This window comes from Simochromis diagramma, unplaced genomic scaffold (genome assembly GCF_900408965.1).
Source record: "Simochromis diagramma unplaced genomic scaffold, fSimDia1.1 OVJJ01000682.1, whole genome shotgun sequence".
NCBI lineage: Eukaryota > Metazoa > Chordata > Actinopteri > Cichliformes > Cichlidae > Simochromis > Simochromis diagramma.
The window spans coordinates 45,485-72,323 of NW_024387359.1; the positions used below are offsets into that span (position 1 = coordinate 45,485).

A 26,839-nucleotide genomic window follows, 5' to 3' on the forward strand; every position below is an offset into this window, starting at 1 on the left:
TTACATTTTATTCACTGCTTACACAAAGTGCAAATTAGACAGCCTTGCTACTGCCTCTAGTGCCAAGTTTAAAGTCCTTGCTTAGGATATTAAATTAGGATTAATGACCGATTGATCCTAATCTTCCAAATCATGTCAAGCAGAGCTCTTGGACGTCGCTGAAACTTCACGATCATGGCTACGGACAGTGTCAGATTATAGCTGAGGACTGGATTATCACTGCTAATCCAATTACACATGGTGTGCTGTAATCGGCTGTGAAACTACTGTAAGTAAGGATGACCATTTGGAGACTGAATTAAAAATTTTGAACATGCACTCGTACCAAATAAATAAATAGGAAAGCTGTGGCTGTACCTAGAAATTATTTCCAAGTTTAAACACCTACTGGCATAATAATTGATGTGTTTGTAACGCCCAAATCTCTGTCGATACTTGACTATCTCTAGTGACATCGGACCATTTAGTGGTCAAGCAACCGGAAATAGAAAAACTCACAACCGATGACGATTTGACTCCACCTCGTGATACCATTTAGCAACAGATGAGCAGCGCTTCATGTTCATTTTGTCGGGCCAGAGTGAAGCACAGCCGCTGCCGTGGTTTCCCGAGGGAATACTTCACTGTGTAAATGTTTGTCGGGGTTGCGGTCCGTCCCTTCGTCCCTTGCACCGTAGCTGGCTGAAACCGTTAGCGGCTTCCTCATCCAGAAACACCCCGCGTGAGTCAGTGCTGCTGCTAGTTTCTGCGGCGGTTTCGCTATGGATGTGCTGTGGATGATACCGCTGCTGCTGCTCATGATTATTCCGCTCCTGATGTGCACCAGCAGCACGTTTGTTTTTTATTTCAAAAAGTTCTTTTACGTGGCCTGGATGATGGTCTTGGCCCTCATCGGCATACCTCTGTGCATACTAAAGAGCGGAGGCAGAGACATTGAAAACATGAGGTGAGTTTTGCAGAAATGTCGCTCGCGGCGCCGTCTGACAGCTAGCCCTCGCTAGCTCGTTAGCTGGCTAGCAACCGTGGTTGTTTATATTGAAGCATTTGGGTTTTTAATCTCAGCAGAAACAATAATGGCCTCATTGTTGCGAGGAGTTAAGTTGGCGTTACAGCAGTGTGGCGCAGGAGGTGTTTCCTGCCAAACTGTGAAATTTGAAAGAAATTAAATAAGCAGAAAATGAAGAAATCCCTAATGCATTTTTCTTTATCATTCATATGCTACTATTAGCTCGCTTGACACATTGGCAGTAGCGGCGTGTGGACATTAGCTAAAAATCAGGGTGCTAATGTGACGTTGCGTTCATGCTGGGTTAATGTTTGGTAAATCTTAACGCAAGAAAAGCAATAATATCTTTAGATGACGGATATTTTTAATGTATTTTCTGCAGGCACTTTCTTAGAATCCCAACCCATACAAGTATCCACTAACTTGTGCCCTCTGAACCTGTAATCTAGCACTGTATCCGCTCAGTTTGTCCTGTCTTTTTAAATCTCTCTCTCTCTCTCTCTCTCTCTCTCTCTCTCTCTCTCTCTCTCTCTCTGTGTGTGTGTGTAAAGGAGTGACTCATTTATTGAATCCATAGTTACTAGTAGTGCTGATTTAACTTTATATTTCTGTCTTATTCCACCTCATTTCATTTCTGTATTTTATGTATATAAGTTTAGATTAGTTATTTATAGTTGGTTTACACAGCGTTGTGTATGTATATATGTGTAATGTGTGTGTATATATAGACACGTGTGTGTGTGATTTACATTGCTGTGCTTGAGAGCCACCATCTACCAGAACCAAATTCCTTGTTGTGTGTGCACATATACTTGGCCAATAAACACGATTCTGATTATCTGCCTCAGTTTACATCTGTGTTGGGGGCAAAATGTTAAACATTTTACACCTGACACCAAAATCAGTCACCAAAACTGATCCTTACTGTAGGAATGTAACACATCTTCAGTGTTGGTGTTCACGTTGTAGGGGGTGTTGTTGTGTGGTTGGTTAAATCTAGTCAGTGGTGATGGCTTGCTGCACACAAATGACTGCATTTCAGTAATTACCCTGAAGAGACAGATGCCAGATGGCACTTTCCCCTGATTGGAGCTGGGTTACTGAATAGTTATGAGACCCATCCTCAATGCAACCTCACTTGGCCCTGAACTGCTGACAGCAGCAATGTCGGTTACAACAGCAGACCTTACTGCCTCAGTGCTCCAGGAATAACAGTGTCACAGTCATGTTAGCTGTGCCAGTGGTGTCATGTTGCACCAGTGTACCGTTCTATCAGTGCAGAGGTTATCTGGACCGGTTGTCTGTGACAAAGTGACCGAACTGAGGTCAGACCTTAGATGAATGAATAGACTTTTTGGATGGATATTTTACACGGCAGACAGGACTGGAAGAGAAAGCACTGTAATTCAGAGGGTTCTGTCACCTAAATTTACTGTTACACCAAAGCCTGAAGACTTGCTTTCCAGTCACTTTACCTCTGAATTAAACCTGTAGGCCACAGCAGGTATCCATGAGTTCGCTCACTCAATAACATCTGTAAAGCATCAAGTTACAGCTTGTGTTGTGCTTTCATTTCTTGAAACACATCCATTAATTTACGTTTAATTGAAACTGTTTTATCCGTCACTTATGTGAATGGCTGCTTCTGGGTATGGGTTAGTTATTAGGTAGGATGTCATGACAACAGATAAAGGACAGGGGTTTAGTTTTCTCACTCACAATTGCATGAGCTCATGTTCTGTGCTGTGTAATGGTGTCGAACATCCGTGGGAGATCAGTGGCCCTGTCTTTTTCGTAAAGGAGTAATATTGCCACTCAACTTACTGTATTGAAAACAACCAGTTTTTTGCCATAGTATTTCTGATGGAAGTAATTGTTAGCTCTGTCACCCTGAGACTGTGATTAGATGCCTGTCCTTTGGACAACTTACTGACCTTAAACTTGTGAGTAAACTCAATAAGATTGGCAGTTTTACATTTCGGCAAAACAGGTCAGGCTGACCTTTGGAGTGGCCACATTGCATATGATTTATCCTCTTGTTCAAATTTGATTGCACTCTCAGGGTTGCAGATAATGAAGTGAACCAAAGTAAATGCTTAGTGGACTGATCATAAAATATAATTCAACAGCGGTCACTCATTACCCTTGAACATAGAGTTGCTGCAACACTATATCGTTGCATAACCTGTGGCTTTTACTTCAGACCGAATGTGTTATCACTGCACCACTATGTTGTAAGATAACCAAAAGACTACTCTAGTTTAAAGGTTAACAAGATTTTTCCTGTAGATTACCAGTCAAGCGCAAGTGGAAACAAAGTCTACTACAGTCATCAGAAGATAGTTCTGAGAAATGGCGTACCACCACTTACTACTTTATATTTTGCTTATAAGGAGCCGGACTGTGTTGCATTTTTATTTAGAAGTGGTTGAGTAATGGTTCTGCCTGAAGGTCGCTTAAAACATAAAAAAGGGCACCTGTTATGTCCACACATTATAACTTATCAAAGAACCAATTTTAAATTGTTCAAATGGTGAAGAATGATTGTCTAAGAGAGTTTAGGCTGCGTTGAAGAATAAAGCTGGTCATACCAAATATTAACTTTGCAGCTTGTTAGAATTGCGCAAACTCAGTTTTTTTTTTTTTTTTTTTTTTTTTACTCTTTATGTTGTAGTTGCATGTATGCTTGCACATTTCAGTAAATACAGTACTTATGTCCTATATTTCCTACCAAAATCTAAAGACATGAAGTGTGGTTCAAGACTTTTTTTTTGCTGTATTTTAGTAAGAAACTAGGTGGAGTGTATATTCGAAAAAAGAATAATCTGGTAGTTCTTTTTTTCTTTAATTTTTAAAGTGTAGAGTAGAATCACTATAAAATTCTTAAAAGACTGCATGTGAGGCCTTTGTCAGCAGAAAAGGGTGTGAAATTTATAAAAGATGTGCCTAAATCCTTAAAGCTGCTCCTTCATGGCACATTATTAGCATTTGTGGTGTAGTTTTAATGAGTATGTGTGGCATCAGATGCACGTTATGGCTGAAACTTGCTCAAAGATGGTTTTAAGTAGTTAGGTAGATGTTTTAGTCCATCGACACATTTTGTGTACAGTCATGAAACTGAGCTTAAATGAAAGCAGAGTTGAAGATGAGTTTGGTTCCTGTAATAGCTGGTTTAGCAAGAAAACTACCCCATGTTACAAGAAGGATAGTTTGTTGTTTTTGTGACAGCAAACAGAGGGAATATGATTCAGGGATGAGCAAGGACTCTTCTGTAAGTATTATGTATAGTATTATGTATAGCCTCTTCCTGAGGCCGGATTGGTAGTTCCTCTGCTCTTTTTCGGAGAAATTTCATTCAGATTATTGACAGAAGCCAGTTTTAGTGTGTCACACAGCTAGTTTGCTATCCAAAATTAGTGGTACAGTTTAGCATGGAGAATGTTATGGGAGTATGATTGTTTAGCTGCAAATGTAAAGTAGCATTTGCATGATGTGTGAACTCTGCCTGAGCTCATCATGGTTGTTAAGAATCACACTGAAAGTTTTCCAAGCCAAGGGGCACCTTGGATTTGTCTTAACAGAGGTCAGAGCTGTTATGATGTTTGTGTCTACAAAGGTTAAGCTTCACAAGTCCCAATAGATCTCATCTGGTGGATCAGACAGTTTCAGGCTTTTAATAGTTGCAAGGGGGAAAGAAAAGCTTTAAAAAAAATGGTTTTGTTAGATCATCAAATCACATTTATAAACAAGCACACGCTGACTAACAAACAGCTACAGTAATCACGTCATTATTGAACTTGAGTAATCATGCACAGTGCAGCCCAAAAAAACCTTGTTTCTGTTGAATTTTTTTCTTCTTCTTCCCTTTTTTCCTTGTTCATTGCCTCATTGCATCAGCAAACCTCAGGTCATGAATGCCCTGACAGTAGGGCTGCACGATTTTGCATAAAATGAGAATCACGATTTTTTTGGCTTAGAATTGAGATCACGATTCTCTCACGATTTTCTTTTCCAGTATAAATATTTATTGCACTTATTAACTGCACATCAACTTTGCAACAGTTGAGACTGAACATAAAAACAATAAATAAACATAAAAACAACAAATGTCTCATGTTTTGTGTTTGCCCGCAAAATGTTGTACTGCTTGAAATTCCGTCTCCACCGTTGCTCGACACTGCGTGTATAGAGCAGGTAGTGCAATAATGGAAAAATAGTTGCAGGACAGCACTGTGTAGCGTTTGTCTAGGGTGTTGATCATTTTCCTAAATCCCTCGTTTTGCAGTGTTGATGGGAGCCATATCTTTGGTCAGGTGATAAGCGATAGCCTCCGTAATTTCTTTGTGCCTGTGGGAGTTCGACGGGCATAGGGAAGCGCTGTATAAGGTTCCCGTTATTGATGTTTGGGTGGTTGACCGGGACGGATTTTCTCCTGTCACTTTCTCGTCATCCCTGACGTGCTCTCCGTTGTTTTTTCCCTGCTAATTTTAGCATCATACGGCACAGCTTCTGTATCACGTGGTATAAGGCTCGCCTTGTCATTGTGAGCAGGAAGAGTGAGCGCTTGTTTTCATGCAGATTACGTCCCGGATCAAAATGCGGTACAATCGTCGTCTTTTTTTTTTTTTTTTTAAATCGTTGTCATTTGGAAATGAGATCGCACATAAGTATGAATCGAGATCGCGATTTGCTAACGATTAATCGTGCAGCCCTACCTGACAGTTTCTAGTAAAATTTCCTTGTAACATGTTTTTTTTTTTTTTTCTTTTAACCCTAACTACAAACATTACTTTTTTGTGATACTTGGAGAGCACTCCCATGGAAGCCTATAGTTTTGTAAGTTATTGTAAGGTCAAAAGACGGCTGCTTTTGTTGTTGTCAGCAGACTTGCTCTGATAAACGAACTGTTCACTACCTGCTTATCAGAGTAAGACAGATAGTCACTATCTTGCAACGAGATAAAAAAATAAAATGTTCAGATAAATAAAAATGTGCATCTACTTTGACTAATCACAGCCTGTGTGTTCTTTTATGTAATGTTTGTCTTGAGGCAGGTGGATGAACATTGCTTTCTCAATGGTTACTGGAGCGTTATACTTGGTGAAAGTAATTATTTCCCCAACCAGGAAAAAAACAATGCTTAAAGGGGTGTTGAACATGATTAATTTAGCCTATGTGTTTAAAGATAGTTGTGATTATATTGCCTGACACATTCCACTTTTGTTTCTACCTTTCACAGGGCTTTGGTTAGTAATATGCAATACACTGGCATCATAAGTAACCAGTACATACTCACTGTATTTCACCTTTCCCTCTCTCAGGATCATCCGTTTCATGGTTCGACACGTCAAGTATTTGCTGGGTCTTCGATTTGAAGTGAGCGGTTGGGAGCATCTGCAGACCGAGGGTCCCTATGTCGTCATCTCGAACCACCAGAGCTCCCTGGATGTTTTGGGTGAGTCTTTTAGTGCTTCTCTGAAGACAGACGTTTTTGATATTGATTTAAATGCTTTCAAATACAGTCATACAATCAATTTCTTTTGGCATTTTAGCAAAAAATATAATTGGTGAAGCAGATAGAAAGGACATGTGGATAAAGAGAAGGGTGTGCAGTAAAGGTCCAGCTGGCTGGGAATTGCTGGGATCCTGCTTGGGGCATTTGCACCCATGCAGGATGTGTCTTTACTGCTCTGTCATCAGGTAGGCCTGTTTGATGACACACTTAAAGGTTATTTGAAACACATTCAACTTTCTACTTATGAATGGTCATAAACATAAGATTGAAACACGTGTTGAAAGTTTAGTAGTGACAGCCTGTCTCATCTGTTTCTCACTATACACAGACTTTTAATCTGAGAGGAGGAATAAAGGAAGGCAGTCATGCGGACGGCAGATTTGTCTCAGCTGTAGTTTTTGTGCTTTTAAGCCCTACAGACTCAAGAAAACAAACCAAGAGTAGGAAAAAGAGAGAATCCTCACCAGGGAAGAGTTATTTTACAGTGAGTCCAGTTCATCCTGAGCAACTTGATACCAGATATGATGCATGCGGTCCTGAACATTTTAGTTGGAGGAGCAGCATTCCTCTGCAGTAGATGCATGAGTCCCAGATGGAAGAATTGTACCGTTAAGCTCCAACCATGGGAACTTTTGAATCCCACCTTAATATACATGTGACAAATCTCTACCTCATGACCTAAAGTAGGAAAGGAAAAGCTGATATCGAGCCCCGTCGACTGATGGCTAATTTAATGTCTGCTCCAATCACACAGGCCGAGAGACCAATCAGGGACCCAATAGGGCTAAAAATGTATTTACCTACTGGCTTTAGGAGGGCGCTTTTGTGTCTTGGTGAAATTGAACACAAAGAGGTTTAGGATTACTGTGATTGCGCTGGTCACTAGCAGATTACTCTCGTCACCTGTACATTTTGTAAGATGGATAATGCCAACTTGTCTGCAAACAGTTGCCAACTAATCACCAAGCAGTTAAGAAAATTTGAATTGTAAACACAAACTGAAAATAGGAAAATGTTGTGCTTTTGGAAATGTGTTCAGTGGCCCAACTTTACTTTGGAGGCATTTTGCAGCTCCAGTTTATCGCTCTTCTTCAAGTTTTACTACCCATCTGTGGTTAGTTCCCCGGTATCTACAGACAAGTTGGCATCTTCATGCAAACCGCTGGCAAAACCACAAAATATGCATATTAAATAATACAAGAACGAATCTTGAATATCAGAAGAGTTCATGTCACCTGTATTCTGGTCAGCATGTAGTGATAGCTAAACTCAAGCCTGTGTGAAAGCACAAAAGCAACCAGCTAACTGGTACAGATGTTTGCAGTTGGCTCTGTTCCTGCAGATGTAGTACCAGATGCAACTTGTTTTTGTGTCAAACTTTATCCTTGGTCTCTCCTTTTGAAAGTCATATACTACTATCATTATTCTATGTCACGATGGTTATACATAACAATTCCTTTTTTTCTGGATCTAAGTAGCTACTATTTCTGAGCCGTACTCCAATTTTAACGCTCGTTCCGTTGTATGCAAACAGGAACTGGGGAATATGTAAATAATAACAGCTACATTGTGGGTTATGCCATGCGAAAACACTTTGTGATCAGACTGCAGGATTGTCTGCGGCAGCCGTGATGGAGCCAGACTGTGATCTGGTCTCATCCTATCACAGTTTAGTTCTTCTCAGCCAGCAAACAGTGGAGCAAGACTTTAGCTGTGCCACCATCTACAGCTTTATAGCTCAGTTCATTAAGGGAAAGTCTGCACAGGCTACTCACAACTTATTGGAACCAAATGTTAAGGCCTTCCAGGTGTATCTCACTTTACACTCCCACCTACTTAAGCAACGGTCACCTTTTCTGGTTTGTCAGACAGGCAGTAGGCATGTTAAAACTAGGCCAATTGTTAGATTACTGCATTCCAGCTTTGTGTTGGTACACAGTGCTTGTCAGAACAGAACAGTTTTCACAACCTCTGTTGATACAGGATCATGTGCTGTTTGCTTCTCAGCAAGCTGAATAATACAAAACCTGGTGAAGAAACAAAGCACGGGCACAGAAAGAACCTGTTACATTGGTATGGGTTTTTAAACATTCTTTACATACTGATCACTTACTGTATGAATAAAATGTAGGCCTCACAGAACCCTGTCTGAGCTACACACTGGTCGGAAACAAAAGCATGTTGTAGAAAGGCTTCGATTCCTCTTTTATTTATTTTCTTCAGCTTGTATTGTTGACAGTTGAGATGTCTTTTAACAGTATCTCATTCTTCCCTGTTCTAAACCTGAGTGTTGAGGGACGGTTTCTCTCCATCAGTGTGTGGGGGAGAGGGTTTTTCAGCACCGGTGAGTGATGAGGGCAGGCTCAAGGCCAGGGTAGTGATAGCAGGAGGAGAGCTAGGCGTCTAATTAGCACTGACAAAACTCAGCATGTGGTTTGTTTGGCATCCAAGTTGCCTTGCCGACTGCTTCACCCCAGCCATTAGGAGATGCTGATCCTAGAGCAGATGTTATATTAGTTTCTTCACCTTTCTGAGCTGCTTTTTCAGCTTGGTTTAAATGCATCTGCTCACCTGCTGTTTTCAGAGTAACATCTTATAAAGAGATAAGACAAAGAAGCCAAAGCATGGATGTTTTCATCTGGTCACTGATCCTTCTCTGAATGAGCTCCAGTCAAAATGCAGAAACATGTGATTTCAGTTTGGGTGTTATCCCCTTCTAAGAAAGCGCCACTTCAGACATGCAGCGGTGCTACAAATATCCCATTCTGACCACTTATCAGGGTTCATATCCAGCTCTTCGTGGAGGTGGACTCTCTACTTTGAGAGGGCGTATTTTTAAAGTCTCTATGGTATAAGTGCATTGCATTTGGGGTATTATTTAATGACTGAAAGGAAGACAACTTATTATAGTACAAGTTCTTATTGACTCTCTGTAACTTGTCATATTATCAGACTTTGAAGCTACAAAGCAGTTGCTAGTAGAAAGCTGTGTGCTTAACTGCAATGTCTTTAACTTTTATTTTAATTTATTATTTTTATATTTTAGTTTTAAAAGTAGTTTTTGTGAAAACTGTCACCACAAGGTGTCACCGTTTCACTAGGTTGTAGTATAGCATTACATTTTTATTTTTTTATGGACGTTTGAAATATGTTTAATTTTGAGAAACTGCAGTCTCTGTGCTCTTCTAGCTGCCAAAATAAGTCAGGTGAGTGTGATGGAATCATGAACTCTTTACAAGTATTGAGCTAACATCTGGTATATCTCATTTTGGACACAGCAGATTGGACTTACTGCACCATCTTGTGGTTCAAAGTGGTATTACAGGGAAGTACAGCCAAGCCCTGTTTGTACTACAGTTGTCTCTCATACACTGCACAAAGACATCTTGGAAATGGAAATGATGAGCCGTTGTGTCTTTGCCAAAACCAAAAAACCCCGCTATGTACATACAGTAGCTGTGATGGTTCTAAAAGTTTCATGATCCTGACGGTTAAGTCTCTTGTTTTGTCTCTCAGGCTTGATGGAGATCCTACCAGACCGCTGCACTACAATTGCTAAGAAGGAGCTGATCTATGCCGGTACAGTGGGCCTCATTTGCTGGCTGGGCGGGATCGTCTTCATCAACCGCAAGAAGACGAGCGATGCCAAAAGCGTGATGGCTGATGCCGCCAAAACCATGTTGGACGACCAGGTAACCTGCCTCCAGTTAACACAAGAAACATCTTCATCTCAAGGTTCTGTTGTAATCTTTGTTAGAGATTGTGAGCTGATTAAATCAACCTTGTCTTATGACTTTCACAGATTCGTCTGTGGGTATTTCCAGAGGGAACCCGTAACCAAAATGGCGACCTGCTGCCCTTCAAAAAGGGTGCTTTCCATCTGGCAGTGCAGGCACAAGTAGGTTTATTTATTTGCTTTAAAGATCTTAAATTTTACCTTGTACGTAGAGGGAAGGAGTGTTAGAGCTCTCCTAGCTTTTTGCTTCATCCATACATGTAAACATCCTGTTTATTCTCTTAACTCTGACAGGCTGTGATGATTCTGTTGGTATTTCAGGAAGCTTCTGCCAGCTTAGGGTTCCCAATAGTGAGGGGGCCGATTCCAGACACGTGGGGGAGCTAGCAGACTTATGTGGGGCAAGACTAAATTATGAAATCATAATTTAGTAGAGAGCACAGCTTGCAGCCAGGTCATTTTCTATGATATTTTTTCGGCATTGTGTTTGACACAATGCTAGTGCGCTCTCACAAAGTGATTGGTGGGACAGCAGCAGACATGACCTCCAGTTCAGGATGGCTGCAGCTCAGCTGTGCAAATTTATGAGCTTTATCTCTGCGTGCATGCAGGTGGGAGGTCTCTGTTCTCCAGTTAATTCATATTTTCATAGCAACACTCGGGGTCAGAAAGGTGGGATAAATTACACATACGCAAAAAGAAAAACACTCTCAAATGAGACCTAGCCATGAAGCTACAACGGTGTGTGCATGTGTGAACCCAGATTTTGTAACTTGCAGCTGAAGATCGATATCAGTCGGGTTCAGATATGCACCAGAGTCTGCAAAAATAAAGCCCTGCTGCTCCTCGTTAGAAAACACATTAATATTTTGGTAAGAGGTTCTTACGCTTTAGAGCGCTTGCTAACGCATTCTCCAAACAGTGTTTAGTGGATGTTAACAAAAGCACTTTGTTTGCATTTGAAGTGCTGGAGTAACTCCATTTGAAATGTGTTGAATACAGTCTGTTTCACCTTTCCCTGATGGCTTTTTTCTTCTTCTTTTTTACACACTTGAGACTGTTTCTTTATCTGCATTCGCTTCTGCTGAGTTAGGCCAGCCTTTTCATTCGTACCCAGCCGGCCAGATTGAGTGGAAACAGGACAGCCCCCAGGGGGAGCCGCGTTTGGCTCAGTCAGCCCTGCTGAAGGGCCACTCGGGGCCTTGAGACAGAGCAACTCAGCCTCTATTAGCAGGAGTGGAGGAGATGGAGAATGCTTGTGTCATCCTGAGTTTGTGTGTGTGTTTGAAGAAATGTGCTGCTGGTTTAATCAGGCATTTCGGCCTTTTTTTGATTGGTTTAGAAAGCATTTCCTTTTAGGGCTTCTTTTCTGTCTCTTTTCTTATTTTTGCCTTTGTTTTTTGTTTTTTTTGTTTTTTTTTTCTTCCAGGTACCCATCATACCTGTCGTTTTCTCCTCCTACAGCAACTTCTACCTACGGAAAGAAAAGCAGTTCAAATCAGGTAACTGTCCTCAACTTTTTAATTTGTGTTGGGTCAAATGACAATAACATTAAAACAACAGCTTGATCTTCCCCGAGACTCCTGACTCTAAAGTTTTTTGGGGTTTTTTTGCCTCTGCAGGAATCATCAGATTGAAGATCCTTCCAAAGATTGAGACAAAGGGGATGACTTCAGACGATGTGGCATCCCTGTCTGACAAATCCTTTGACCTGATGCGCGCTGCCTTCCTGGACATCTCTGACTCCATAACCCGGAGCAACGGGCCCGTAAGGCACTGAACATTGATCTTCCACCCGCCCCCTGTTTTTTCAGCCCCATGTCTGAGATCCACCCCTCCCCAAGGCCCCCCCACTCTCCGCCCCAGGTTGTCCCACCGCCTTCAGGAAACAATGTGACACAAGTCTTTTTGTGACGAAAGCTCTTCATGTCTAGTTGACGCCTGGTCCGGTCCACCTCTGGCCTGAGCACACAGCACAGTCAGTCCTGACCCTCACTGTCCCAGCAGCAGCAGCTGCTCTGCACTTTGTGAGCGGAGTGACGGACGGCGAGCCGAACAGTCTGGGTGTGTGTTGTTCATGCATGCCTTTTGGATGGCTCTGTCCACCTTTCATCCTTGGTTTGGAAATCTCAGCTTTCTTATTGTCTTACTTTATTGCTGTTTTCTACTTTTCTTTGGCCTGTTATCTTCACCTGCTTTTGTTCGTTTTGCCTTCTGTTCAGCAGATAAACTTTGCGGGGTTTTTTTTTTTTTTTTTCTGATCATAAATGTCAGTGGATATTTATGTTTTCCTCTCATGCTGCCTTGGTTTTAGTTCTCTTCGGATGCTTAAACAGACATACACACAATCAAAGTACCCCATCTCATTTCTTCGCTTTTAGTTCTTTTCTGTTTCTCCCCTTTATGCATTCCAGTCTTTTGCCCAAAGACAAAAATGAGTGCGGGTCTCCACAAAGTGCGGAGCGTGTGGAAGGAAAGGACACCCACGACTTTCTATAGCTCTGTCGCTCTAGATCGAACTCTGTATCCACATTGGCTCATCAACCCAATGACCAATAGCTCCATGGCACGCTTCATGATGTCAGAAGGCAAGGAATGCAAGATACCGTGTATAACAACAGCACCCATCTGTACTGGATTTATGGACTTCAGTGAACTGATCAGTTCTCAGTGTCGTATGTTGGTGTATCCCTGTACATTCTTCCAGTTTGTCTCTCTCTCCAAAAATGAATTGAAGCAACCGGTCTGCAGCAAGTGTCCTCCAGCAGTGCTCTAAACTCAAACTCTAATTTCACACTCTTGCTTTGTTGTTGTTGTTGTTGTTTTTTCAGGATCACCTTTATGCTCCTACTCGTATACAAAGTGTCAAAAGAAGTGAATTCTTTAAGTGCAATGTCCAACTGTTTCAACGTTACTACTGTTCCAAAGTGCGAGCTACCTGCTGTGCCATGACAAAGATGTTTTGGGAGGTTTCCAATGTGCGTGGGGTGGTTTATTTTTGTTTGTTTGTTTGGGTTGTTGTTGTTGTTGTTGTTGTTGTTTTTTTTTTTTTTTGTTTTTTTTAATTACTATCTCCTTACGGTCTACTTAACTGGTGACCCCTGAAATTATTTAAGGCAGTTCTTGCCATAAACAAGAGGAGGAAACCTATGAGATGATTTAGATCTCTAGTATTTGTTCATTTATTAGGATTAAATCAAGGAATCCCAAAGTACTAACAAACTCAAGGATCTAATGACTGAAGATGTGTTATGTTGATTGGGTGTGATGGGAAGCCTGTTTTTGTTTTTTGTTTTTTTTTTAAATCCTATGAGAATAAGTTATTATATTTAGTTATGATGTTCTGATTATTTAACCTCACTGGAAACTATTAGATTATTTAAACAGGAAAAAGTGCAAAAATTTGGCCTGAATTTTGATTGTTGGCATCATTGGGTGAGTTTTGGTTAAAATGGATTTGTTGTATGATTTGTACTGAAAATGTCTTCGGACCACTGACTGAACCGCTTTCGTTTACACCCAGGTCTTAGTTTCACTTCACTCAGAGTGCAGCCACAAAAATCATTAATTCTGCCCATCAAACACAATCTGAGAATGTACCACAGCATTCAGGACAGTTGTTTGTTACTAATTGCAATTTTTGAAAAAAATGACTTTTGCTTTCTTAAAAGTGTGACGTTGCCTTGCATGTACTTTGCATCAAATGTAGGTGACTTATTGGGTTGAGCACAAGGCATTAGGCTTAGTCTAACCTTGTTGTGCGCACTGACCTCCTGAGGAGCTCATGTGACTGGATTTATGGATACTTTGGTAAGTATGCCCTGCTACGTGCGTTGCTGTTCGTAGTTGAGTGCACTTACTTTTAGTGAGCCCTGCTTTGGTGACATGTGAGAGTCTGATTTCAGACAAGTTCCTAATCCAGTTTGGATCATAAGCCCTTACTATTAATCAATACTAATAACTCACCAACCTGTTCTCTATTATTATCATTATTATTATTCCTATTAGTTTATGATTATTATAATTTTTTTTATTCTTTTTGTTTTGTTTTGGGTTTTTTGGGGGGGGGGGGCTGTCTAAGACCAGTTTTTACGTTTGCAGCAGGTGTTTCGAATGTTCAAAAAGCACTCTACCAAATCGGTTTCTTTCCAAAAACGATCTATACCATATACATTTATTTAGTGGAGTGTGCTATCCATTTATTCCCTGTTCATTGTGTGTGTGTGTGTGTGTGTGTGTGTTGCGGGTGTTTTGTACAACAGATTGTGATTTGTTAGCTTTGGCTAACAGGCTCTGCAACAGTCCTGCCTGTTTAATTTCCACCCCACCCCCCCTTCTTTTGTCTTTTTTTTTTTTTTTTTTTCCACCATAGGGCCGTTGTTTACAAACTAATATGTAAGATATTGGAAAATATTCAAAGTATTCTTAAAGCACTTTTCATGCCGAGTTTTCGTGGGCGAAAAAAGTTTGTTTTCACCAAAGCTATTAATGTGTAATTTAGATGGATATGAGAAACAGAGCTGACATCCTGCAGAGCCGTGTGTGTGTGCGTGCGCGCGTGTGGCCCTTTATTGTATGTGTGTACATATGCACACATGGTATAGATGCCCATTATAAGTATCTGGTTAATATTTAATGTAGTGTTCTTGATTTCACATATTCTGGGTAAATGTGAATGCCTTGCATAACATTAAGTAAATAAATTCTTTTTGTTTTTTCTTAATTGGTCGTGTACTGAAATGCCTGTCTTGCCCTCCTCTGGGACTCATTTTAAAATCAACAGTGGAAAAGGTACTTACTGTATGAGACTCGGCAGTAATGGCTTTAATCTGAGGCACGACAGAACTTAGTTTGTTCCAGCTGTTTCTAGAAGTTCTCAAAGTTCACCGCACACCATCAGACCAGATCCATACATAAGCTTCGTACAGTTGCAGCAAACTACGCTCCGACTTAAAGTTGGGGCATAACGACCTGGAGGTACTTTGTTTCTATTTTCACTTTCTGCTACTTCATATTAATATTCCACATTAACTCTGTGACATTTGACTGCGTGTTTGCAGACATGTTGCACTGTGAAGCACAAAAAGTGTTCTGAGACCTAAAACCTTCTAATTTCATGGAGCAAAAAGGGGGGAAAAGACATTGCATTGATGTACTTTTAGGGAATTATGAATTTTCTAGAATGATTTTCTGATTCTAAAGCAATGATCCCATTTATCTACAGAAAGCAATCATTGTACAAAACTGTATCTATGTAAAGCATCATTTCTCATAATGTGGACTGTAGATATATTTTTTTTCAAAATCCCATTTTTCCTGGTGTGCTTTGACTGGAAGTATCTGAATACTTTTACCACTGATTGCAGTATTTCCTGTACACACATGAGGTCAGCAGGTTTGTAATTGCACTCTTCCATCAGCATTGTAGACAAGCTCACATACCTGCACACATTAATCAGTAAGTCGTGTTTTTGATTAGGAAGTTTTATTACAAAATGTTACAAAACTAGTTATAAATGTCTATTGGAGCACTGAGACAGACCTACAAGTAATCATAATTTAAATACATAAATACAGATGCCCCAGGTCACTTTGGGACAAAGCTGCACTGGTGAAAAACAAACTAAGTAGCAAGTTTGACCTCTGACCCTAACAGGGGAGTTTAATTGAGACGTTCCTGGGGTGGTGTAATAGTGAAACTGCCCCCTACCACAGGTACTGTTAGAAAATCAACAACGTGACAGTGATTCAATGAGAAAAGTAAATGAATCTGTCAGGAATAGTAAAAATCTCAAATGATTTCCGAGGCGATTACATCACGGCGTAACGAGGACCAAGGCACTTTCTGACGTCTGCAATCTCTTTGCTGCAAATGCCAGCAGTCTTGGCACATCCAGTCTGGCAGGTTTGCGTGGACGGTGACTTTACTGGAACAATGGTGGCCCTGTTCAGAGGCTAATTCTCCTGACATGAACCTGCAGGGCAGAAGATGAAAAGACTTACCACAGGTATGTTTATAACTGTGGATTTTGAAATATGATTGAAAACACTGGGCGCTATCCGACAGGATTTCCATTAAAAGAACAATACTTTTAAAAAAAATAAAACTGTATTCCTGGCTCGGGAGACCTTTTCAAAGAATAGAAAAGAGGTTGGTTTCAAATGCTTTTAAGTGTTTGGATTCCCGAAGTAGCTATTATTAAAATGCAATCAATCTAAATTTGGTTAAGTTTGTTTATATGATTAAACATTTACATTAAACATTTACTAATGTTGATGAATATATTCTGGTTAAAAACAAGTTAAATTTGATAGAAGACTTGGTTGTCTTCATCTTGTATGCTATTTATTCTTCATCTACTTTAAAATACCAGCATGACGGCGCAGGTTGTTAAGCCGAATGGGATGTGGGCTCGTGTGGCTGCACAGTAGCAAGAAAGTGTTTTTTAGTGAGCACAGCAGAGACTGGAGTGTTTAAATAAAAAGCGGCATGTCTGCCGCACGGCTAACGCTGTTTCAGCAGCTCTTCAACAGAACACCATTCTCCAAAAATTCCTTATTGTCTTTTACATCCCGTCTCCCTCCCAACAGCCCAAACCAGCTGTGGCAGACAGCTGCTCCTGGTTCTGTTGGAGGTTTCTTCCTGTTAAAAGCGAGGTTTTCCTTCCCACTTTTTCCATGTGCTTGCTCATAGGAGGTTTTCTCTGTATCATTGATACGTTTTTACCTTTTGGTGACTGTTGTTGTGATTCGGTGATATATACTAAAACTGAATTTAACCCCTGATTACTCCTTTAGGGCCACTGTTTGTATTTTTTTATGATAGTTGGATAGACTGCAGTTCCGTATAACCAATACACAACTTGTGATTAATTATAATAACATTTCTGCAACGTAGTTTGTCTAACATGGCTGTCCATGAGCTTCAGCTGTGCCTAATTAGGTTAAACTTTAAGAGCAAATGTGTCATTTTTAGCTTGTACAGTTTACTGTATTACATCATAATCAAAGGTTATTACATTAGAGGCACAAGATTGTATTATATTGATGGATTGGATTGTGAATTTTATTACATTTGAGATTTTGTATGGCCTCTTGTCTTTAATTTGACTTTTTTTGTTACAGATCCTACTTTCCCAGGAAACCAAGTTCCCATGGAGTTCAACAAAATACTGGCTTTTAACTTGTGAACAATAAAAAGGGTCAGTCTGTGGTCACTCACATGTGCCAAGGCGCTCCTCCAGAAAGCCGATCTGCTCGCTGAGGGAGTCGATGCGATCTAGCTGCTGGAAAGAGTGGGATAGCAAGGTGGTTTTCTCCGACATGCCCTCATCCAATGACAGTGGGAAGAAGCTGCTGAAGGGCGTCAGCACCAACTGCAGCTTCTTAACAGAGAGATGAGAGGAAGTTAGGAAAAAGAGAAAAATGCTCCACATGAGGACCATTACACAACGTTATTTTATATATTTATCCATTTGCTCTTTATAATTGTTTAACATGAGAAGGATTTTAGTAAACTCATGCAAGTTTTAAAAAGCCACTGTGCAGGTCTGGCATATCTAAAAATCTTTGGTTGGGGGATTAAAGAGCAGCTAAGACGTCAGATCACACACAAGGCTCAGAGGTTTTCCTGGTGAGCCAGACTGGGAGGTATCAGAGTAGGTGGCTTTTATATGTTTGAACATGTGTTCTTGAGTTTTCCTGTGTACCTTTTCCAGGAGCTCAACTCGGTTCCTCAGGCTCTGTACCTCCTCTGTCACATTCTCCACCAAGCCAAACTTTCCATCTATAGAAAACCACACAAATGCAGACATACACATCAGAGCGTGGTGACTTCAGTCTGAATCTGTAGAAACAAACTGATGAGGAGCAGAACAGAGAGAGGGGTAAGGGCATGGATGTGATGATGCGTGAGAATGATGCAGAGTATATATTGCATTGGATTCCTTGGAGCATCTAGGAAGCCCCCTTCAGTCCCTCCTCGAATGATTCATTACCACTGCAATGTCTCCAAAGTATAAACCAGAAAGAAGACGGCAGGGCTGCTGAGAGAGAGGGGGAATGCAGGGCACAGAGGGGGGAATGGCCCAAAAAGCCAGTAGATAAGCTCAAAGACAGATCATGAGAAACATACAGGCAAACATTCATTCCTCCTGTGATTTGACTGTGAGGAAAAGCCTGGTTGTCTCCACTCGAAGGGGAATGTGTCTGCTGCAGGCCTTCGATCTCTGCCAGATGTGGCCCATTACTGAGACAAGAATAAGTTGAGAAACAGGGTGATGAAGAGGTGGAGGTTCAGGAGAAGAAAGGGGAGGGGGAGCTGGCGATGGCCCCCAGCAGACGGGGTTGATGTGGCTGGAATGAGAACACAAGTGTTGGCCAAGAACAGGGTGAAAAGAATGCAGGCGAGAGGGGGGGTAAAGACTGCAGCATAGAAATGTAGTCCAACACCCCTGGCATAATATCACTCTGATATGTGCATATGAACACAAATAACAGAAAACTGTCTCAGGAAAGACATCTTACAAAAACATTGCAATAATTATTTTTGCCTCTGACACAGAACACATTGCTTTCTTAAAGTACAAAAATTTGTCATATTGGCTTTTTATTTCCCTTTCCTCTGAGTGTTTTTCTGTCCTTTTCACAGACTCAGCAATGCTTCCACTGATCTATCACGCCGAGTCACGGAGACGAGCACTTTCCTTTGAACAGAGAAAACTCGCTCAGTGTGAAACTCGATAAACAGAAGGGAGTCTGGAGCAGAGCCTGAGAAATTTGGCAATCTCACACACTTTACAGAGAAATATTTCTTTTTCTGCAAGTACAGGAGACACTCTCTCCTTTTGGATTTTAACAATGTGGTGACTCACAAAAAAAATCCCCCAAGTTTGAAAGATCAGGATGAGGTACGTCTTCTTTAAACTTTCATGTTACATAAATTTCTGAGAGAGCAGATAATGTTGACACAGAATTGGAGTTCAAAGGAACATCCTCGGGTCAACGACCACATTTCTAGACATGGAGGGGGGGGGGTGTATTTTTCTGTTGTTGCTAAGATACAGTAAGCACACACAGGGAAAAATGACTTTTTCTTGGTAGGAGATAACATTTAAACTTTTTTTAAAAGAGCTAGTGGAGTGTGTGGGATAAAAATATGTCTGTATTAGCACGGGAGCTCTATTAGAGGCAGATGTTTGCTTTGCTCACAGGACTCATAGGAGTCATTATCAAAGCCCAATCGGTCCCAGTCTCGCCGCACGGGGCCAGACCGCAAGACATCTGTCTGGAGTCGGCACCAGTCGCAGTGCATTATTACTCACGGTACGAGTTGAGAGTGGCATAGCGCGTACCAAAAGTAATAATGGACCGCGAAGCTGGCCATGTTCCTCTCTTCTGTCCAGACACTTTGCTGCTGCGTAACACAAAATTAGACACACTCCTATCCTGTTCATTTACCTGCATCAGTGTGATGACTCACATCCACTGTTGCCTGGCTGCTCTGTGATGAGGAGGTAAGAGTGGCAGGAGGAGGAGATGGAGGAGGAAGGCTTTGACAGGAACGGCCGTCTCCAGCAAGGGCGAAGCCCTCTCTGCATGCACATCGATAGCTGCCAGCTGTGTTCACGCACTGCTGGGCGCACCGCTGCCGCTCACTGCACTCATCCACATCTGACAGGCAAGAAAGACCACTGTGAATATACACGCAGACACCCGAGAGTGGCTTTGCAGGTAAATGGTATGAGCACATGTACCTGTTTGGCACTGGTGTCCCGTCCAGCCTAATGGACAAGCACACTGGTTGGGTCTTAAACAGGTACCGCCATTCAAACAGGGTTGTCCGCACACAGCTGTGAAAGACATTTATGAAGCGATCATTTGGTTAAGAGATCACTCTTGTATATGGATCCATGGTATCACAGTTAGCAAGGGTTGGTTTATGCTAGCCTGGCTTTCTAACATTTTAATTGTTGTCAAATTGAATGTAGTTTGTTTTAATCTGTACAAGTGACCTGTCTAAGTTCTAGGAAATATGCAGTTTCACTTTCTCACTGAGATGAAACAGATGTTCTTGCTGAGACAGAGACAAAAAGATCGACATCAAAATAATAAATCAAAGCAAATTAATACAAACAATAAAAAATACACCACCTCAGAACTTCAGAAAAAACACAGTTAATATTGTACAAAAAAATGTAGCTGCATTCCATCTGCAGAGAGCTTGCTAGCAAGCTATCTGCTCGACTCTGTATTTGTGTTGGTAACTGCAACTTTTTAACATACAGAATGACTTCCCATATTATTTGCTATTATTTAAATTCAATAAAATGCTCTAAAAGGCAAAAACAGCATAAACACAGAGCTGTCCAGTTAAAGAGCTTAAATGCAGAGATGAAGCCTAGCAGGCAGCCATGACAGTTGTCACTAAAAGTTGCCACACCCCGAATAATGCAAACTTTAAGCCTTACCAACCTTACACTTCTAATAGAGTAAGAAATCAGTTACAAATAGTGTAGCGGGATGTAAATACGCTTATTTCTGCTCTAAATGTGAACATTTAAATTTGGGTATCTATGTGGAGTTTTAGAAGCAAGCCTAAAGTGGACATTTGAGGAACTGCAGTTTTGTCATTTGTATTTTTTATATTAACTGCCTCCAAGACTGGAGCTTGGACAGGGCCTTTGACTTCCTGGAATTTCTGCTGATCCAGTTTTTTTTTAAAACTGGGCTAATATAGCTCTTTCCTCATTATTCTAATTATTATGCTACATTAAGCTAGCTGTAGCCTACAGCTTCATATTACATTTAAACATATAAAGGTGGGATCGAGCTCTTTATCTAACTCTCAGCAAGAAAACAAATTGGCATTTTTCTAAACTCTCTATTAAGACTTGATGCTACACAGGGAAAGAAAATGAGGTAAACAACCCTGAAACTCATCACATCCCACTGAAATACCTTGGTTGCAGTTGTGAGAGTAAAATCTCCTCCAGCCCGGGCAGCAATCTGGGTAGAAATGCAAAGGAGAAGCTGCTCTGTTCACCTGTCGGTATGCCACCAAGTACGTAGTCCTGCGGAGACGAAGTACAGACACCCACAGCGTTTAGGCATTTCTAATTATTCATGCTGTCATCACTCTCATCTGTAAGTGTGTGTGTCTGTGCGTGTGGGGTTCAGCCTGTGAGGCCTTTTCCATGATCTGTCACACAGCAGGAATGCTGATGAGAGGATGGTAATTTGGTGGAATACTGAACCACGGACCACTGACTTCCAAGAGTGTGTCAGAGATGAGAGAGGGGCTGGAGATCGTATCGAAAATCAGAGCTTTTGCTGCAGCCTGCTGAGAGCTTGGTATGTTTAGCTTGCAGGGGGTGATGAACCGAAAGCTAAAGGAACCAGTTTGGGATGTGCTTTCTTAAAACAAAACAAAGAACTATTTTCTAGGGCTGTAATTGTCTACATAATGAGCACACAAGTTACAAATGCTTTAAAGTGAAGCTGCATTTTGGTGGCAAGAGGAGTTAAAGAGAAAAAAATGGGGAGAATGTAGGGGTGGGTTGGGGGGGGGGTCAGAGCTAGAAAAAGGGAGAGAGAGAAGTATGGAGGGAGATAGAGTCCAAAATAAACACGACCAGTCTCTGTGGGCAAGCAGTTCATTTCCCGTCGTTACACAAAGTATTCGATATTTAGATCCTACCCAAATATGTGCCACCATGACCCAGTTCTGTGAAAAATGCACATGCATGTGTATATGTGTGTGTTTGTGTGAAGTCAAGATCTATTTATGATTGTATTCCTAACCCTTTCCCTTCCTAAACATGTCAAGCACTGTTTACTCCTTAATAAACTAAACATCTTCAGATAAAGGCTGACTCTTGATGTAAACTGACGGTGCAGTTCGGCTGGTTTTTCTCCCCCAAAAAGCTTTAGATGTCTGATTTAGTTGTTGTGTCTTTGTGCTGATTCAGTGTATGGAGGGCTGAGAGAGTTTGTCTCACTTGTATGTGCTGCAGAGGCGATGCCCCTGACACAGGGTGAGGTAGGGCTTGTGCACTGGCTGGACGAACGACTCTGTCGTAGTGACAACACTGTGACGGAGGTCTCTGCCGCACACCCTTCTCCTGTGAAAGGCAGACGTGAGATTTGATGTTAAAAACTGACCAGAAGTGCACATTTGTAGGCGCTCCAGCTGCACCGGAAGCTGAGCTGGTTTTTAAATGGAGACATTTTTACAGCTTTTAAGTCATTCCAGACCCAAGTTCAAACAGTTTGAGATATTTAAGCCCTAAGTGGTCCCCAATTCACATGAAAAACTCCAGATTGGAGTCTAATCGCTCCTGAATGACCTATGTAATCACTCCTGAATGTGTCCGAGTTATGAGCTGATCTTCGACTTCCAAGTTGCCACTTGACCTTTCATTCACCTTTCAGTTAATTTTGGCCTATGTACAAATCAACTGAAAAGGACAAAATGAGCCTGCCCATACTGATGTGCATCTAAGAGTTGGAACAGAGACTGAGGTCATTTGACCAACCTGTATACATTCACATTGGCTGAGAATGTCACAGTATGAATGACAGCTAAAGGGGAGATCTGCAGCTGAAATCAGGACAGAGCTACTGACTAAATGACAGGCCATTACAAACACATGAAGAGTATTAAGTGAGCTATTACCCGTGGTGAGCGATGAACTGGGGAGTGGCCATCACATGAAGGATGAAGAGGGAGGAGGAAAGGAGCAGTATTTGGTACATCGTCTTCCTCTTTCCCACGTTCCCTCGCTGGGTCTCTTGGACTCTTCTCCGTGCCAGTCGGAGGGAAGAGGAGAGGAGGATGAAGAAGGGGTGACGGGGGGAAGGGTGTGGATTGAATCCAGAGTCTCCTCACGCTGAATATCTATGTGTTTCCTTCAAGGAGGACCACTCCAGCTACCTATAAGGAGAGGGCATGGGGAGAGGATGTGTTAAAGCAATAAAACGGAACAAAAAATTATGCGAACAAGGGGATAAATAAAGGAACTTAAATGGAATACAGTTCATTCTTTTGCAGCCACAGAGCAAATCCTACTTCCTTTGAAGCCATGGACCACTAGAGGGAAGGACTCTGGTGTCAGTGTCAGCTGTGTCATGTCTGCATTAGCAGATTTTTCAAAAAAGGATTAGCACCCATTAAATCTGTGTAGAAAATGTTAATGGGTCTGGAGAAGCTCTGTCACTTATGATTAGTGGGGTCGCTGAGGACAGGTAAAGGGGAAGCCTGAGAAACAGCAGATTACTGAACCCGGAAGTCATTAAGTAGCAAATAAAAAAACTAGCTGAAACTGGAAAGTGGTCACATTTGTACGGCAGGGAGCAGCTTGAGCTGAGCAGTATGGGTCTGGGCAAAAGAGACACGCGATTGTGTCAAATAAAAATGAGAGACTTTACATCTGGAAACATCTCAATTACAAAATGGATCGTCTATAACTCTTTTCAGTTTTTACTTTCAACTTTTAACATCCCTGATTTGTATTTTATATCACAAATAAAGTTGTTGCTGTTGGGTTTTTTCTCGGTGAATGTTTCTAAAAGTTATTAAACAGGGTGCAATGAGAAAACAGCAATAAAGACCTAACATGCATCTAAAGAGTTCATTTGCTCCCACTGTACATTTGGATTTCTGCGCTAACCCTAAATGTCCAGTTGACATTCCCAACGACACAGAAAAGCCTTCTGGAAAGATATTGGAGATCTCGCTGCTAGGCAGATGTTTGAATGCATCCAATAAGAACATAGAGGGGCATCGATGACCTGCACCTGCCCTGCCTCTGAGGTCACAGGGTAAAAGACAAAAAAGCCAGAGCACTCTCATTTCACAGATATGTTCATCCTCCCTCACACCATATTAGATTATAACATACTGTAGAGGATTAAAAGAAAGACTGAGCCACCCATTCCCAAGTAGGACTGTCAGAGTGCATGACAGTCAGCTTGGACCCGCTCCTGCCCTAATGTAAGCCTACAGGCATGTTTTAACACAGCCAATACTAAACCCCTGGGAAATCTCTCAGAGCACATTAAATCCATCCAGGCGGTATCACCAGTTTTCAGGACCGTAGCCTGCTGGAGAGTCCTCGGTTATCCTGGAGGTGATGCTAAGCCACGGATGACAGTTTGCATGTCTCTCTGATCTCTGGCTGGCTTTGTGCCTGAAGACGTGACATGCACTTCTAAAGCCCTGCATTCATTCACAAATCACTTCAGAGAGCAGGACACTGTGCAGCAGGTAGCCACTTTCAAGATGATATGTGTTAACGATTCAGCATCATTACACTGGCAGGGGAAGATCTCCACAGGGGGAAACACTTGTCCAAAAAGTTAATGTCGGTTAGGACATGGGAGTTTTATCAGCTTTATTTTAAAGTCTTTTGGGTGTCAGGAAGTACATCAGGAACACCAGAGACTTAATCCATGTTTGTATATGCACATGCAAATGTTTCAAAGCATAATCAATCCTGGCCTACTGACACATTAAAAAGCAATCGGACCATTTTTAGATTCACCGCGAGAGGGCGCTGTTTTACAGGCACTGTATATAAAGTCAAAGAGACCCTCTCTCCTCCGCGCTATTCTCACGCACACAGAGTCACGTTAAACGCATGGTTTCACGAGAGAATCGGAAATAAATACAAAGAAAAACCAAAGAGTCCTACATCAAAGAACAAGCGGGCATGCCGGACACACCATTAAACACGAGCCAAACTCCGGGGCGCCCGCATGGATACATAAGAATAATGACAAACCGTGCAATAAACAATCAGCTCCTCTAAGATGACTCCCGCAAAAAAATTTAAAAAATTAAAAAGCACACACACTTGTACACTGCTGGTAGTAGAGAAACAGCCGGAGGTCTGATAAAAGTTAGTTTCCTTATATTCCGCCAAGTGAGGGGAGAGTCCAGTGATAAAACTCCGCCACTACTCAGGTTTGTCCTAGAGCTCGGACTGTCAGAGAGCATGGGGGGCGATGGTAGGACCTCCTCCCACTCCTCCAGCTGGGTGTCCCGCAGCTCACTCTTGCCTTCACTGGGGGTGGGGGGTGGGGGTTCACTCGTGTGTGACGTCAGTAGGTAGACTACTCAGCTTTTTCATTCATAAACTATCGACTGCCGACTGGTTGGTAAAGAGACCCGAGAGAGGCACGCTGCCCCTCCCTTCAAGCAATTTACCCATCACAAGGAGGCAGATTTTGGGTGCTGGGATCACTCCTCCTGCTCTGTCTCACACACACATACGTCCACTGCTTTTGTGAAACGATACATTTGTTGGAATAAATATTTTTTCTTTGTTTTGCACAAAGCAAGAATCACGCTGTTTCCCATTCCGCAAACAGCTCATTGCAGGGACAAAATAATCCAATCCTTTAATTAACTGCTAAAGCTGAAAAAATAAAATAGTCCAAGGAAATCTATATCAACAATACTTATAAATCATGTAACCTATTATTGAGACTTTAAACATTACAACCCTGTTATGTGAAAACAAATTGCTACCCCCCCCCCCCCCCAACCAATGGAAATGAGCTCAGAAAGTCACCACACTGATGAAAAACAGCGTGTTTTTTCATCCAGGTCAGAAAGTGTTGGACCTGGTCTATCTACCAGATTACTCTTTTAATGTATGTAAGTTGTACAGGCCTGTGATTCGGTATTTGCATGTACTCTGGTGATTTTAAACGAAAAAAAAACCCACCAATTTGAAGTTTTACTCTATACGATAGTTAAGCACACACGGTGCAATAACACATATAATTATGTGATCCTACAGATCCGCAAAATACACTACTCTCTTGTGATTTGCGGCACTTTTAACCCTGTATAGATTTTTATCAACAACATGGATAATTTTGCTAAGCAACTCTTCTCAGTACAGCTAGCCTATGCTGAATTTGAATTAGGTTGTTTTATCTAGCTAGCCTTACGAATTTCCCTTCTTTGAAGTGCTCCTGTGAGTGAGCTGAAAAGTAACGAGCCCACTGTTTGTAGTATCTGAAAACTACCATTAAGTTTGAAACACGGGTTAGTGCAGTGTCCTACCTGCAGGAATGTGACCTTTGAAGTAGGCACAAATCTTACCCTTGCAGTATGAGGTCGTCAGGTGCGTGTGCGCGCGCAGGCTGAGCGGCGGCCATGAGCACGCGCCGCTGGACCGGCGGGTAACGAGACATTTCCATGGTGCCAGTTTCTTTTAAGAGCTTCTAGCGTTGGTGCATCGAATTAAAAAACCCTCGCTCTTGATTCGAGGTGCTCCCTCTGAGTCGACTGGCGGCAAATGAAATGTCTTTGGGCGTATTTCACTTGCTTTTTATGCAAAGCTTCCTGTGGAACGCAGGAATTGGATGGACAATCCCAAACCGGAATTCCTGTGAGTGTTTGCCGCTGATAAAACCCCCTCTCATGCACAAACACTCTCCATCCTGCTCAAACCGCTTGGCGAATCTGATTTTGAAGCATTTTTTTCTCCCCCACCACCACGTCCATTGTGACATTTTTAGTTTTTTTTTTAAGGCAAGTGCCTCCAGTCTTCTCACCTCACGGCCTCCT

The 26,839-nt window shown here is 41.7% G+C and overlaps 2 protein-coding genes and 1 long non-coding RNA gene across 6 annotated transcripts; 1 reads left to right on the forward strand and 2 right to left on the reverse strand.

Annotated features, from left to right (window-relative positions):
* The first annotated feature begins 244 nt into the window (after positions 1 to 244).
* On the forward strand, positions 245 to 14,980 carry agpat2 (1-acylglycerol-3-phosphate O-acyltransferase 2 (lysophosphatidic acid acyltransferase, beta)). 2 transcript variants are annotated; one of them, XM_040007270.1, is made up of 6 exons: positions 245 to 946; positions 6,328 to 6,461; positions 10,038 to 10,213; positions 10,324 to 10,419; positions 11,722 to 11,759; positions 11,880 to 12,029. In XM_040007270.1, the coding sequence occupies exons 1-6, from the start codon at positions 762 to 764 to the stop codon at positions 11,911 to 11,913; spliced, it is 663 nt and encodes a 220-aa protein (XP_039863204.1). In that variant the 5' UTR covers positions 245 to 761; the 3' UTR covers positions 11,914 to 12,029. The 2 variants fall into 2 exon arrangements, with proteins under 2 accessions (XP_039863204.1, XP_039863203.1); XM_040007269.1 differs by having other exon boundaries at positions 762 to 946; positions 11,687 to 11,759; positions 11,880 to 14,980.
* On the reverse strand, positions 3,599 to 6,328 carry LOC120718664. The gene is made up of 2 exons (XR_005692536.1): positions 5,722 to 6,328; positions 3,599 to 4,925 (listed from the first exon to the last, which is right to left on the reverse strand). It is a non-coding gene; the product is annotated as an uncharacterized LOC120718664 (long non-coding RNA).
* Positions 14,981 to 15,715: 735 nt separating the features above from the next.
* Positions 15,716 to 26,577, reverse strand: egfl7 (EGF-like-domain, multiple 7). Of its 3 annotated transcripts, none has more exons than XM_040007265.1 (9): positions 26,372 to 26,577; positions 22,934 to 23,191; positions 22,257 to 22,379; positions 21,217 to 21,329; positions 20,013 to 20,108; positions 19,717 to 19,929; positions 17,967 to 18,043; positions 17,480 to 17,642; positions 15,716 to 16,232 (listed from the first exon to the last, which is right to left on the reverse strand). In XM_040007265.1, exons 2-9 carry the CDS (start codon positions 23,011 to 23,013, stop codon positions 16,213 to 16,215), a joined length of 885 nt encoding a protein of 294 aa, XP_039863199.1. In that variant the 5' UTR covers positions 23,014 to 23,191; positions 26,372 to 26,577; the 3' UTR covers positions 15,716 to 16,212. The 3 variants fall into 3 exon arrangements, with proteins under 3 accessions (XP_039863199.1, XP_039863200.1, XP_039863202.1); XM_040007266.1 differs by lacking the exon at positions 26,372 to 26,577 and adding an exon at positions 25,113 to 26,365; XM_040007268.1 differs by lacking the exon at positions 22,257 to 22,379.
* Between the last annotated feature and the right edge of the window lie 262 nt (positions 26,578 to 26,839).

What these genes read in the sequence shown, in the direction of transcription:
- agpat2 (XM_040007269.1), top strand. Translation starts at nt 762, where the DNA reads ATGGATGTGCTGTGGATGATACCGCTGCTGCTGCTCATGATTATTCCG. An exon ending in AGAGACATTGAAAACATGAG is followed by an intron (nt 947 to 6,327) that starts GTGAGTTTTGCA and finishes TCCCTCTCTCAG; the next exon opens with GATCATCCGTTTCATGGTTC. An exon ending in ATCTGGCAGTGCAGGCACAA is followed by an intron (nt 10,420 to 11,686) that starts GTAGGTTTATTT and finishes TTTTTCTTCCAG; the next exon opens with GTACCCATCATACCTGTCGT.
- egfl7 (XM_040007265.1), bottom strand. Translation starts at nt 23,013, where the DNA reads ATGTACCAAATACTGCTCCTTTCCTCCTCCCTCTTCATCCTTCATGTG. An exon ending in GGGACACCAGTGCCAAACAG is followed by an intron (nt 19,930 to 20,012) that starts GTACATGTGCTC and finishes CTTGCCTGTCAG; the next exon opens with ATGTGGATGAGTGCAGTGAG. An exon ending in GAGTCATCACACTGATGCAG is followed by an intron (nt 18,044 to 19,716) that starts GTAAATGAACAG and finishes GGTTTTCTATAG; the next exon opens with ATGGAAAGTTTGGCTTGGTG.